The sequence below is a fragment of the Coffea arabica genome, chromosome 4e (assembly GCF_036785885.1).
Source record: "Coffea arabica cultivar ET-39 chromosome 4e, Coffea Arabica ET-39 HiFi, whole genome shotgun sequence".
Lineage (NCBI taxonomy): Eukaryota > Viridiplantae > Streptophyta > Magnoliopsida > Gentianales > Rubiaceae > Coffea > Coffea arabica.
This window is the reverse complement of record NC_092317.1, coordinates 42,134,646-42,148,162: the sequence shown is the minus strand read 5'-3', so window position 1 is coordinate 42,148,162 and position 13,517 is coordinate 42,134,646. Positions and strand designations below refer to the sequence as shown.

Here is a 13,517-nt window from a genome sequence, read left to right as displayed (position 1 = left end):
AAAGAGATATAACTTTGGCAAGTAATTTAGAGGGTAATTATCTCATGAGAATTTACAACAATGCTATTTTTGAAGATTTAAAGTTTTGAAACCTGACTTAAAAGTTATATTTTATGAATCCTACTCTTGCATTCTAGCAAATTAAGCTCTTTTATGTCTTCTGCGAGACAAATAGATGGGTTAGCTAAGTTATGGACAAATTGGATTCAAATTTTATAATTTTTGAAAAATTGTCCTTGCTATATATTTTTGCACTAAATGAAGACTTGAGAGGAGGAATTTGTTTTCCTCATACTACCGAGTGCTAAAGTAATCTAGAAATATCATTGATCTTCATACCCTATTTGCTTGTCTTTAGTTAGTTTTTTGAGGATGTCATATCAGCAACTGCTAAATCGATTGATGTAATTGTGTCAATTGAGCTGTAAACATCTGAACTTGGCATAGGGTAAATGAATGTAATGTAATGGTCCTTTTACTTTTTTTCGAAAAAAAAAATTTATTAGTCACTATGTATTGCACACTATATCAATTTAATTATGAAAGATATTGGTGAAATGAGCGATGTAAAAGTTTTATTGTCTCTTGCTTCAATAGTGACTTTTTTTTTTTTTTTTTATCTATAATCGCCAGTTCACATTGAATTGATTAAGAAAGACTGTAGGGTGGGAAGAAATTATCCGTCCAGGTGAAACTCGATTTGCAACTACCTTTATTGCATTGAAAAGTTTGCATTATCATAAGGATAGTTTCCAATCTTTGGCTATAAGTGGAACAAAAAATTTTTGAGAATTGAAAATGGGAAAGAAGTGAAGCAAATTATTTTGGATGAAAGATTTTGGAATAATTATTTGATTATGGTGTGAATAATGGGTCCATTTATTCGTTTATTACTTATTTGTGGCGTTGATGAAAGGCTTTCATTGGTCATGTTTATGAAAATATGTTTAGAGCAATAAATGACATCAAAAATCTGTTTAAAAATAAATATTTGTTATACAAGCCTTATATTAATATCATCAATGATAGATGGGATAGGGTGTTGAGTAAAAAAATTTACATGCTGCGATTTATTATTTGAATCCTACTTTTCAGTATGATAGTACGACATTTTTCACACATCCAAAGATTATAAATGGGTTGTTAGATTATATTGAAACAAAAGTGAATTAGTATAATTTTGCAAAATTATCACAAGAGATTGGAATATATCGAAAACGGCAAGGAAGTTTTGGACGAAAACTTGCTATTCTTACTTGCAAGTCGGATTGTCCAGGTAATTTATATTTTTTCTAACTTTTATAATTTATGAATTTATTCTTTATGTTCTCTAATATTTTAATGTGATAATGATAGAGAATTGGTGGAAGTTAGGCTATATGATTGTGATGCTCCAAATTTGCAAAAGTTTGCAATTAGAATTTTAAGTCAGACAGTTTCTTCTTCTAGATGTGAACGCAATTGGAGTATTTTTGAGCTCATTCACATTGAAAAAGGAATAGATTGGAGCATCAAAGACTCAATGATCTTGTTTATGTGTACTAAAATTTGCGCTTGCAATATTAGTATAATTAGTTTCTCTTTGTATTTGATTTTTTTTAATGTACTACTAAATTTATAACAAGTGTATTATTTTATAGGAACGATCAACGAAAGAGATTTTATGATCCCATTAATTATGAATTTGTAGACAAAATGAAATTTTGGGTCGTAAGAGAAAAAATGGTAATTTTGATTATGATGAATTAGAGAAAAAACTTGAAGAATTTCCTAATGATGATTTCCAATCTCAAGGTTGGCTTGACAGGTGTCGAGTCTGTACAATAATAAATATCTAATAGATATTCTAAAAAGGAAAAAGATAAAATAAATTAGTTTCCTAATATGAACAAAATAGCCAAAGATTAATCATCTGGAGAAAGGAATTTGATCTCAGCAACTTTTGATTTGGAGTTGGAAACTACCATACTGTGAAAATCATGAACATCCCGATGTTTTACTGCACATAAATCTTTCAAAAAATTACCTATTTAACTACTTCTTGTACCACGCTCCTGTAATTAACACAAATTACCAAATATAAGTAATATCCACCAACTAATGCAATATTTGGTCAGAATTAAGGAAAAATATTCATAAATTTACTAACAAAATATACCTTATCATGGTTCTAAATTAAAATACATAATTTTTACTTGTAACATGAGATGCTAAAAGTGTAAAATTGAGTTTTAAATTTTTCTGTAAGTATTGATTAGTCCATATTTGTTGTATAATTTATTTATTCAGATGATGAAAATGAAGTTGAGAAAGATATTGATTTGGAAGCATTTCAACGCAAACGCCTTTTGGATGGTGGTGATGATAATGATTGGTGATAGAAACATTTTAATTTTTAACTGGAAATGATTAGTAGCATTTAAATTTTTAGGGGTTTAGTTGTATTCTATTCTCTTTGAAGTTTTTTATTTTTTTAATTAGTTAATTTTTTTTATTTGAGTTTGATGAAATTTGACTTGTATCTTTGTTTTGAGTTTTTGACTATGTTAGGTTAAATTGAAGAAATTGTTAAGGTATTGATGTTCACATATATGATGTTACCTTGTGATGACAACAAAGGAAGTTTGTTATAGGCAGTTGACGAATTATATAACTTCATGTCCTTTTCTCTCAATCTAATTTTCTTGCCAGATAGTTCTTGCTCCTCAACTCATCAACTCTTAATCAAGAACTAGGTCCGGGTCCTTCTTCCTCAAAATTTTCTACTTAGAACCCTAATTCATCAGAATGGAAGGAAAGAACGAGATATATGAAGCACAGAAATTACTCCGCGGCGGCGATTCGCTGCCGTTTGATGAACTCATCTCGCAATTACGTCCAAAGTCCAGCCTTCTAACATCGTCGGCTACTGCAACAGCATAGAGATTCTTCTCACCAACACAAGTTTTCTTTGTTTCTAATCTCTCTCTCAATTAGGTTTATTCTTTTTATTTCTTCCTTGTTCGATAAGAGCCTGTAAAATCTGGTAATTGGCCTGTCCTTCCGTGTTATTGATTAAGTTTTTTGTAAGCAAAATTGAGAGTGGCAGTGTAATAAGCTTTGTAGTTGGGATAAAGGAATTCAGTTTTAATGATTTTAATGAAGATTTAGTCCGAAAGGATTTATTTAGATAAAAAAATAAAGGAAGTTTGTTAGTGAAAGTTTGAAACTATTGGTCATGAGATTGTCGCTATACTTCAATTGTTAGAGTTGCTTTGACTTTTTTATGAACCTTTTTAAGATTGTGACATGTACTTTAATTAACATTTGGATTATGCTTATTAATCTTATTTATGTTTGGCACAAGTATTCATAAATATCTTGTCCTAAAAGATGATGTCTTTAATATGAGAAAATATTACCAGTGGCAATCTGCTAACATATGTTCCCTGTAAAAAAAAAAAAAAAAAAAAGAGAGAGAACCATTGAACCGGCTGGTTGAACCAGTTGTATCGTTAACAGTTCCCCTTACAGTTCATTGGCTGGTCTAAGTTTAAAAACATTAGTTGTTGGTTATATATTTTTATTCCTTTCTTTATTAATTGCAATGTCTTTCAATGGTAATCTAGTTGTCAATCTATGTATCATGGTAGTTATTGGTTATCTATTTTGATCCCTTTTTTTATTAATTGCCATGTCTTTCAATGGTAATCTAGTTGTCAATTATTTTCAAATCATAGGATTGTATGGTAGGGGAGCAAAAAGTTTACCTTTTTATTTCAATATTCCAATAGATAAATTAGAATGAACTTTCAAGTGATTTCTTTTGGTTTGATGTCAAAATGTGCAAGATATATGCTAATGATTGGGGTACAAATTGTCCAAATACTTGTACTTAATAATATCCAAGAAGTGATTTTTCGCAAAAAAAAAAAAAAAGTCAATCCAAGCAAAAAAGTTTTTCAGAAATAACAAATTTTGATATACAACAATCCATACGATAGGTCTTGTTTTTTAAATACACCAGCATTAAAATTTTTAAAAAACCACTCCAAAAGCACCTAATCTATATGTGTAACTTTTCTCTGACTTTGCAGAGAAAGCAACTTATGACTTTAGTAAGTCTAAGGATATATAATGTATCTCCAATTAAAACACTAAGAACTACCCAACGGCCAAGGATAGGTCATTGCATGTTGCTCTCACTTTTTGTTGGGGTATTTTAATAAAAATTACAAATATTCCATAATTATTTATTAATATTTTTGATTACAAATTCTATACATTATTACATAAATATGTAACGACTATAATGGTTAATAGGCATACCAGCTATAACAATTAACCTGTTAAATATGTAACAGTTATAATGGTTAAATAGGCATAACAATTATAATGGTTAAATGACTATATAAATTTTGAATTGACTGTTATATAATTAATCTGGACTATTATGTTTTATAACTAAAATTTCATTATGACTACTCTTTATTACCTATTTGTAACTCCTATATTTCAAACTTATAAATAGAGGTTCTATCGGTAAAATTCTTACTTCAATTGGGTTCTAAATCTATGTCCTATGAAGGAATTTTTTTTACTATCTTTATCTTTCTATTACTACAATATACAATATATTATAGAGATGTATTATTAATAAAGTATTTCATATGGGGCAAAAAATGATGTTATGTGAGATTTCTATCTCACTCCAATAGTGTAGATTGGAGTACATTATAGGGACGAAAAATTGGGCTATTATATTCTAAAGGCTACTTGTTGAGACCTACTACAATGGATTATACACCGTAGGGTGCGAATCGTTTTAAATAAAGTGACCTAATCCGCACCTCAATCCACGCCAAACTAACTTTTATGGTACAAATTATTGGCATTGCTTCACTCAATATTGAGGTATGAGATTTTCGCTAATTTCCTTGTTAAATTTAATTAGAAAAATTATTGTTACTTGTATGATTATTTTAGTCCAGAACCAACACTTCTCCTGGTTGACTTCTTGTTGCTTTTTTTATAACTCTATATTGAAACTACCTAATTGCAAGTATATCTGTTTTGCCCTTTTTCAAGATTGTTTTTATATATTATAAAAAATAAAAAATACATGTTTTATATAAGCATTCTTATGATATAACTCTTAGTAAAATATGAATCTTTTTTAATTCAAGATTAGCAGTGGAAGGAACAAAGACTACAATCTCAAGGTGGGAGCTTCCTAAAGTATGGATACAGCTTAATGGCCTCTACTACTAAAAAAACATAATCAATAATCAATAAAGGACAAACAAATGGGTTCATTCTTATTAGGATTCCAATTAATGTCAATATGTTCTTATTTTTTATTAAGTACTATTGGGTTTGATCCCATTGAGGCCTAATCTCAAATATCATAGGGTAAATGATGTTGGCACTCCCAAAAAAGCTTTTATAACTCCTTAGATGCTAAATTATGATTTAATGAGTGAAATTGTCATTAAATTCACTTTTGCCCTTATTTAACCAAAGTGGTATCTTCTATTAGGATTCAAACAACTATTGAAATATCAAATACACAACAATTTAATGACAAACAATTCATAAGTATGAAAAATAAATGACACACAATATTTAATGTGGTTCGACTCCATCATTGAGTCTATGTCCACAGAGAGAAACCTGTACTTTATTATAAGAGAAAAATTCTATATAAGAATACAACTTGAACCCAAATTCAAACCCTTGTATATCATCTCTTATCTTCCAAGAATCCTCTCTCCATACATCGTTCTTGTGTGTCCCTTGTATGCCCCTGTGTAGTATGCCAACTCAATTATTTATAGAGAATATTATTTGGCCAAAAAACCAAATAACAACTAAAAACCAATGCTAATTCCTAAACTTATACAAAATAGGAAATAATTTCTAAATTCTAAATAAAATAGAAAATTCTCAACAATGATTTCAAGTAACCAAAACCAATTAGACAACTAGTGGAAGCCAATTAGGAAACTAGTTACTTCCACACAAAACAAGAAATCTGTTTAAAAGAAATTAAGTCAATTTTCTAACAAATTTCCATCTTGACAAATATTTCTTTTAGCAACCATTTGCTTTCAATTATCAAATAATATAATACTAAACTACACACCCGAACCAATGTAGTCCTGATATTTAATTGATTCAATCGCCAAATGAACATGTGCAGTTACCTCAAATCCAATTTTCAATTGACTCGTGAGAAGACGTCTCAATTCACCGTCTCCTTTTATAAAATTTCTTCTCATCACTACTTGTAACTCGAGATTCCCTTCTGTGAGCTCTATTTTTAATCATTGAGGCAACTAAATGGTAAAATCACCAAACATCTTCCCATCTTCAGAGCTGTTTTGCCATGTGTGGTTTTCAAAACTCCACCTGCAACGTAAAACTCATAGCCATCGGAGTCTTCTGGCATTTGAAAATTAAATTCTTTTGTTTCTTTAGAACATATGCTACACCACCTAAAGAATATAATTCGAATCTAGAAACTATCCGAAATGAAGTATCAACCGTTGGAGATGTGAGAAAACCTCGACCAATTCATGTCCAAAAATCGACATTGAACTCGACCTTTAGATCACCCGTCTAAATTCACTGTCAAGTGTTTTCATGCTTTTCGGCTCCTAATCATTCACCATCAATGCTTTTTGTTAAGCCATTGAAACAAGGATATAAATTATTAAATTGTTCAATTGGTAATAGCTACCAATCTACTTAATCTCAATAGTCAACTTGAATCCAACCATAAATCCCGCTCTGATATCAGTTTGTTGGGATCCACTTACTCGTGAGTAGCTCAATCTCGCAACTTGGTTCTGATACCAATTGTTAGGATTCAAACGCGGAATAAACAACTATTGAGATATCAAGTACACAACAATTAATGACAAATAAGTCACAAGCAAAAAAGATAAACGACACATAATATTTAACATGGTTCGACTCTATCATTGAACTTACATCTACGGAGAGAAACTCATTCTTTATTACGAGAGAAAAACCTTAAATACGAATACAATTTGAATCCAAATCAAAACACTTGTATACCATCTCTCGTCTCCCAAGAATGTTCTCTCACCCCATCTATAAGGCTATATGTCACCCTTGTGTGTCCCTTGTGTACTCCTATGTAGTATGCCAACCTACTTATTTATAGAGAATATTATTTGGCCAAAAACCAAAAACCAACGGGAAACCAATGTTAATTTCTGGATATATATAGAATAGGAAATAACTTCTAAATTCTAAACAAACTAGAAAATTTCTTGACAACTACTTCAAGTAATCAAAACTAATTAGGAAACTAATTACTTCCACACAAAACAAGAAATCTGCCTAAAAGAAATTAAACCATTTTCCTAACATCTTTTTCCTTCCCAACTAACCCAGTATTGCAACACATAACTTGTAATGTCCATTAGTGGCCATTAATTAAAGTTTAATGATGATAGTGGCATTCTTGTAATTTTCAATAGTTATATGGTAATATAAGATATATAAGGATAATGTCAAATATACTTGTTGAATATTATTCTTGATTATTTGCGAGTTATTTTCTTCTGGGCTTAAAAAAATCCAAATAATAAACTAAGGAGTTGAAATGTGTCATGTATTATGAGATAGATTTTATCAAGTTTGGTGATGATTGTTTGGATGGGGGAGTAGTTTACACTATAATTGTGGTTATTCTCAGTGGAATTTGGATTTTTTTTGGGGAAAATTAAGAATTAGATTCCCAAAATATCCATTTATATACACACAAATATATAAAATCTCACCATGTTAATTATATTGAAAACTTTACTATTGTTAAAAGTATATCTCCTAAAATCAACATGATAAGTGGGGGTATGATACAAATGTAGTAAAACATTTATCATATACAGGTCATGGACAACTGAAAATTTAAATAGAATTTTTTTCGTTATCAAGATTACATGATAGTCTTTTTTGGTAATTATATTATGATTTTTTTACATGAAATGGCTTTATTTTAAATTTTACAATAGGTTCCATGGGCATGTAATTTTTTCAAATGGTTGGATCCTATTTTTAAAGACATTCTAAAAAAAAATGGGATCTTCTTTTCAAGTAAATTTTTTTTACTTATTATTTCTTTGAAGTCATTAATGTTTCTTTGTTAAACCATTAGTGTTAGCCGTCAGTCAAGTGGGAAAAGCGCGACAAAAATAACACCAAATCTTAGGGGCGAGTGCAAATAAATAACACTAAATCTTAGGAGGCTTAGTGGTTTTAAGTTTTAACCCTATCATCACCTTATTCGAATCATCTACTCTCAAAATGTGTAAATAAAGATCATAATCTGTTTGAATTCATTGATGGCTGACCGTTTAAACTTGATGGCTTGGAAATACTTGGGCCTTAGCCCAGAGACAGCGATAAATCTTTCTGTTACAAGATCGTTGATGTACCATTACCACTTCGCATGCCATGTCAGCCCAGATTGAAAGTTCTTAACTGACACGACTGGCTTCTTCAATTCGTAACGTCTCATTGTAGAAGTAGCATTTTAGCTGAGAAAAAAAAAGGACCAAAAATTTTCCGACAAAAAAATGGAATTATTTTCTTGTCCACCTTTAGTGTAAGAATTTCATTACACTAGCAGGACTGAATACAAGCTACATAATCTCCATTCAAATTTAAAAATTCACTTATTATATATGTGATATGCATTTATATCTGTCAATATTAAAAAAAAATCTCTACATTGGCAGAGCATAAAAAAAATCCCAAAAAAAGGACTAAAATTCCTTGCCCAAATCAACAATTTATTGCCAATTGATTTCACAATTAACATATAGGTCTGGTTGACTAAGGGAGGTGATCAGGTGAACCGACCCCAAGTCAACTTGGCCAGATTAGATCTGGTGAAGGCCCAATTATAAGGCATTTCTTGCATTTTCATTTATTGCGCGTGATTGAAGTTGTCACGATCTGATCCATGCCTCCCAAATATTATTTGTCAAAATAGTCATGCATTATTTTTTCCCCTGTCCTTTCTTTCTCCTCTTGTTGCTTCTCTATTTTTTCTGCTTTTTTGATTTTTTTCCATAATATGTGTGCAATAATCCTTTCTTTTATTTTTTACTTTCATTCTTAAAGTTCTGAAAGATAGGTATAACAAGTGTTATCAATACTTGAAAAGTTAAAAAGAAAACTCGATTCTTATTCGATGTTATGCTTTTATTCACGGCACCGATTAAACTGTTAAAGTTCTATAAGTCTCATGTTTCAACTTAGAGTTTTGGGATTCTATCCATTTATTTATATTTAAATTACAATAATTTATAAAATCATCCAACCATGTCGTTACTTTTCTTTTGATCTCTAGATCAATATACTAAATATTATTATTCTTTTGAGAAAATTTAATATTCAATTTATGTGAACTATTTGAACAATTTAAAATGGGCCAAATTTGCAATAAAATTTTCAAAAGTTAGTCAATTTCACATGAAATTTTATGTATAACTAATGCAAGTGATCAAATATACTAAATGGTATTAATTTTCAAAAATAATTTTTAAATTAATTTTATTAGGGTATATTGGAGGGAAGTTCTCTCTCATGAAACAGAGATAGCCTAGTCCCTTCAACTTGCATGTTCCGTTGTGGTTCTTTCATTTTGGTTGGATGGCATAAAACTCGGTCTAAGATAGAAATATTCAATTCAAGCATTCTTTACTGAATATCCTCTGGTTAGCTTTGTGCATAACTTTAAATCTACTCTTATGGCCATCCTCTAGCTTCGGAAAACAAGAATTTAGTATTCCCAATTGCCTTTTCTCTAGTTTTAAAAAAAAAGTTAATCAGAAAACCATATTAACTTATTAACATCAATTATTTATTCCAAGACGTTACAATATAGTGAAAAAGAGGAGGTCTACTTCTCTTTTTCCTAATTCAAAAAACAATCCCAATGTAGCTTACTTCATCACATTAGCTTTATTTTAATACGTTGAAGTCAGACTACATAAATCTTCTTGTTCTTCTACTCTATTCTATATGCAATAATATCAAGAAATATGGCAGTTCAATTTTTTTTTTTTTTTCCTGTTGCCATGCTAGCTACAACTACTTTTCTTCCCTTTAGTTTATGGTAGATTTATGCAACCATCAGTTGAAGTATTCAGAGTAACGTGGACATAATTAAGAGGAGAGTACTGGAAAGACTTGATTACTTGAACCATTTTGTTTACTTTAAGTTATTAGAGATCTTATAACTTGAACAAGATAGTGTATTGGTATTATATGCCTTTTATTATTATTAGTGAATCCTTAGAAAAACATACTTTTATGTGTGCTTCAATCCACTGGTCTCCTCTTGAATTATGAAGAAATATCCCATATGGGATTCAAGATAAATTGACAACATGGTAAGGAATTAATGAAAAGATTGTGCAATGAGATGGTTGTGATGTTTTATGGTAGGTGACTAAACAACCACCATGAACTCACTTGCTGTTTCCGTGTACATTATTAAAATTTCTTCTTTATCTCCTCATCTCATCACTTTTAGATACATGTCGAAAATTTTTCAACACCTCACTGATTTTCCTTCATTCCCAAGTAAGAATTATTGCCCCCCAGATGAGTATTTTACTCTTCAAAAGAAGTACTACAACTCAAGTAGTGTAAACGAAAGAATGAAATTCAAGAAAAGGATTGTTGCATCATAATATCCATTAACATGAATAATGAGGTGTACATGTTTCAGAAGCCAAGGAAACAAAAAGGTTATTTTTCTGCCAAACAAGTAAAGAATCATGTAAATAATGAGCAGAAAATCAAGGGTTGTGATTAACTGACTAGTGAGATGGAATAGGGGCTACTAAGTGGCTAATAAATTAGCCCAATGGAATAGTAGATACTGCTGTGGACATTTCAATTATGAAATGAATTAATGAATCTGTACACTTGAATTAAGGCTAGAAAGCAGGATGATCAGTTAGAGCATCCCCACCAGTGGCTCAGGCTTGTGGTTGCTTGCAATCCACCAAGGGCTGAAGTAGACTTGGTCACTGCTCTCTTCTTCAGCAGGAGCAGGCAAGTTGAGATCCAGGAAGTCTCTGATTTCAGGAATTTGCTTCTGAATTACAATTCCTTGATTGCTTTTGGCCTCAGCAGCCAAGTGTGCCCTCTTGTGACCACCTAAGGCTTGACCTGATGGGAAAAGTTTGAAGCATATTGGGCATTCATGGCTTTTGTCTTTCTTAAATCCATAATCTGTATTAACAGTCTTGATCTCCTTGGACCCATAATCTGTCATTTCGACCTTTTCTTTGGAACCATCGGTGGTGGTATCAATGTCATTGCTGTAGCCTTTGATCCTCAGTTTGCTGTCAGCAGTTTGATTTGGGGAGATTTCAGTTTCAGTGCTGTTTTCACTGCTATCAATTTTCGAACCCAAACAGCCTTTCATCCTCTTGTGGCTAGCCCTGTGACCCCCTAAAGCCTGATAGGAATGGAAGGCCTTGTTACAAGTAGTACACTCAAATTTGCTTTTCCTATCAGAACCCAGATACAGCAACTCAGAATCAGAAACACCACAAGCCAGTTTCGTTATTGAGTAATCTGCACTCAATTCTGGATCATCATGCAAAGCGATGCACCTTCTTTTGCTCAAATTCTGCTTCTTGGATTCTGATTCAGACTGATTCTTTGGCAATTCAACTTTAGACTGCTGGAGTTCAGCACCCTCCTCCACTTTATTCTTTTTAATAAAGACATCTCCAAGAAAAGCATCAGTTGAAACTTCTGAACTCTTCACTCTGAACTCTTTTCTCGACATTCCAGAAGCTTTACTTGGTTCTGGTTGCTTCATCTTGGACTTCATCTTAGAGTCAAGATTAGAGGACTTTAAAATCTTGCTCTCAGTTTTACAATCTTGCTTATTTTGATTTGATGATCGAGCTTCTAAAAACTCAGAATTATAATCAGAGGACTCACCCCCACCAACTGATTTCAGACCACCCCAGTTACTCGCATCCCTCGAAAGCATTATCAAACTCATAGCAACCTCTTCTTGTTGTTCTTGCTCATGATTCTCAGTTACGCAGGGTGAAGGTTGTGCAATTGTTAAAGGAGCAGTATTAATATTTTTAGTAGCTTTGTACCTTTTGATTGTTCTTGATCTCTGCTTTCGAATTGGAGCTGCTGCTTCATTATCAGATTGGCTATCCATGACCAGCTTTTGATTAGCAGCAGCACTGTTCCAAGAATCGTCCTCCACACTGGCACTGTTATTTGATAATACTTTATCAGAGTGGCACTTCATGTGACCAAACAAGGCTTTCCAAGATGGAAAACATTTGCCACATTCCTTGCAGACTTTGCTATCAAGTGAAGTATCTTCACTTGAATTTGCAGCAAATTTACTTGTTTTCTTGCGATTCTCTCGAAGGCTGTAACCATTTTGAGCTTCTTTAGAGGAATCATCTCGATTACCAGTCTTGAAAGATGGCAACCTTTTCTTGCCATGCTTCTCGTTGGATTCAGCTGGAATATTGATCAGATGGGACCTCATATGACCCCCTAAAGATCTACCACAGGGGAAGCTTTTGTCACAAAACTTGCACACATGCTTCACTTCTTGATCTTCTTCCATCGAATTGGATTAAAGCTCAATGAAAAAGAATCAGATCAGACAAACAATAAGAATCTCTGATATTACTCAATCTGGAAAACAACCAAAAAAAAAAAAAAAAAGCTACAGCTTTGATCTCATTGTACTGAACAACAACTGATCAATGGCTTTTAATCAAACAGAGCAAACAGATCAAGAAACAAAGCTAGAAATTGAAATCTGAGCTGACAATTCAAGTGGGGTTGAGTTTCAATATCTTCTCCAATCTTGAACTGATCGAAGAAGAAAAGAATTTTTGGTCAATAACAAGATCTGATGAGCAGAAGAGTTAGGAAATAGCTGGCGAATATGTAGTGGTAGTGAAGTCTCTCTCCAGCACTAGTAGTAGTAGCTCAATTGGTTAGTTGAATAATAGTATTTGAAGCAAAAAAAATAAATATTAAAAAACATCAAAAAATATGAAGAGAAGGGCTATGCTAAGTTGCTAACCTTGTTGCCAATGATGGCAATGAACTAGCAATCCAACCAGGCAAAAGAAAGAATTGAAAGAGAGTAGTTTATACTCTCTCTTTCTTACATAGTAATAAACACAGACTATATTTGGAGGAGAAATCCATGCATGGAAGCAAAGATAAAAAGAGGCAAAGAAGAGATGGATAGAGATAGCAGCACGTGTACTCAACTGAGAATTCTACGCCTACAAATATCCAATGGTTGAAATTTTGTCCAATTGGAGATCCCTATGGCTGAGAAAGCTCCCAATTTTAAACTATGAGACTTAACTGCTTTCTAACTATTCTTTCCTTTGTCTTGCTAATAAGGAAGCCCAAGACTCCAAGTGATAAAAGGTTCCACTCTGTGGCCGTTATTCTTTTGTTTGTTTTTCTTCTCTGAT

General features: G+C 31.9%; 1 protein-coding gene across 2 annotated transcripts; it reads right to left on the bottom strand.

The window, feature by feature from the left end:
* Positions 1-10,688: 10,688 nt before the first annotated feature.
* On the bottom strand, positions 10,689-13,240 carry LOC113741965 (uncharacterized). 2 transcript variants are annotated; one of them, XM_072047881.1, is made up of 2 exons: positions 13,112-13,240; positions 10,689-12,633 (listed from the first exon to the last, which is right to left on the bottom strand). In XM_072047881.1, the coding sequence occupies exon 2, from the start codon at positions 12,560-12,562 to the stop codon at positions 10,985-10,987; it is 1,578 nt and encodes a 525-aa protein (XP_071903982.1). In that variant the 5' UTR covers positions 12,563-12,633; positions 13,112-13,240; the 3' UTR covers positions 10,689-10,984. The 2 variants fall into 2 exon arrangements, with proteins under 2 accessions (XP_071903982.1, XP_027125439.1); XM_027269638.2 differs by having other exon boundaries at positions 10,689-13,237.
* Between the last annotated feature and the right edge of the window lie 277 nt (positions 13,241-13,517).

What these genes read in the sequence shown, in the direction of transcription:
- LOC113741965 (XM_027269638.2), bottom strand. Translation starts at nt 12,643, where the DNA reads ATGGAAGAAGATCAAGAAGTGAAGCATGTGTGCAAGTTTTGTGACAAA.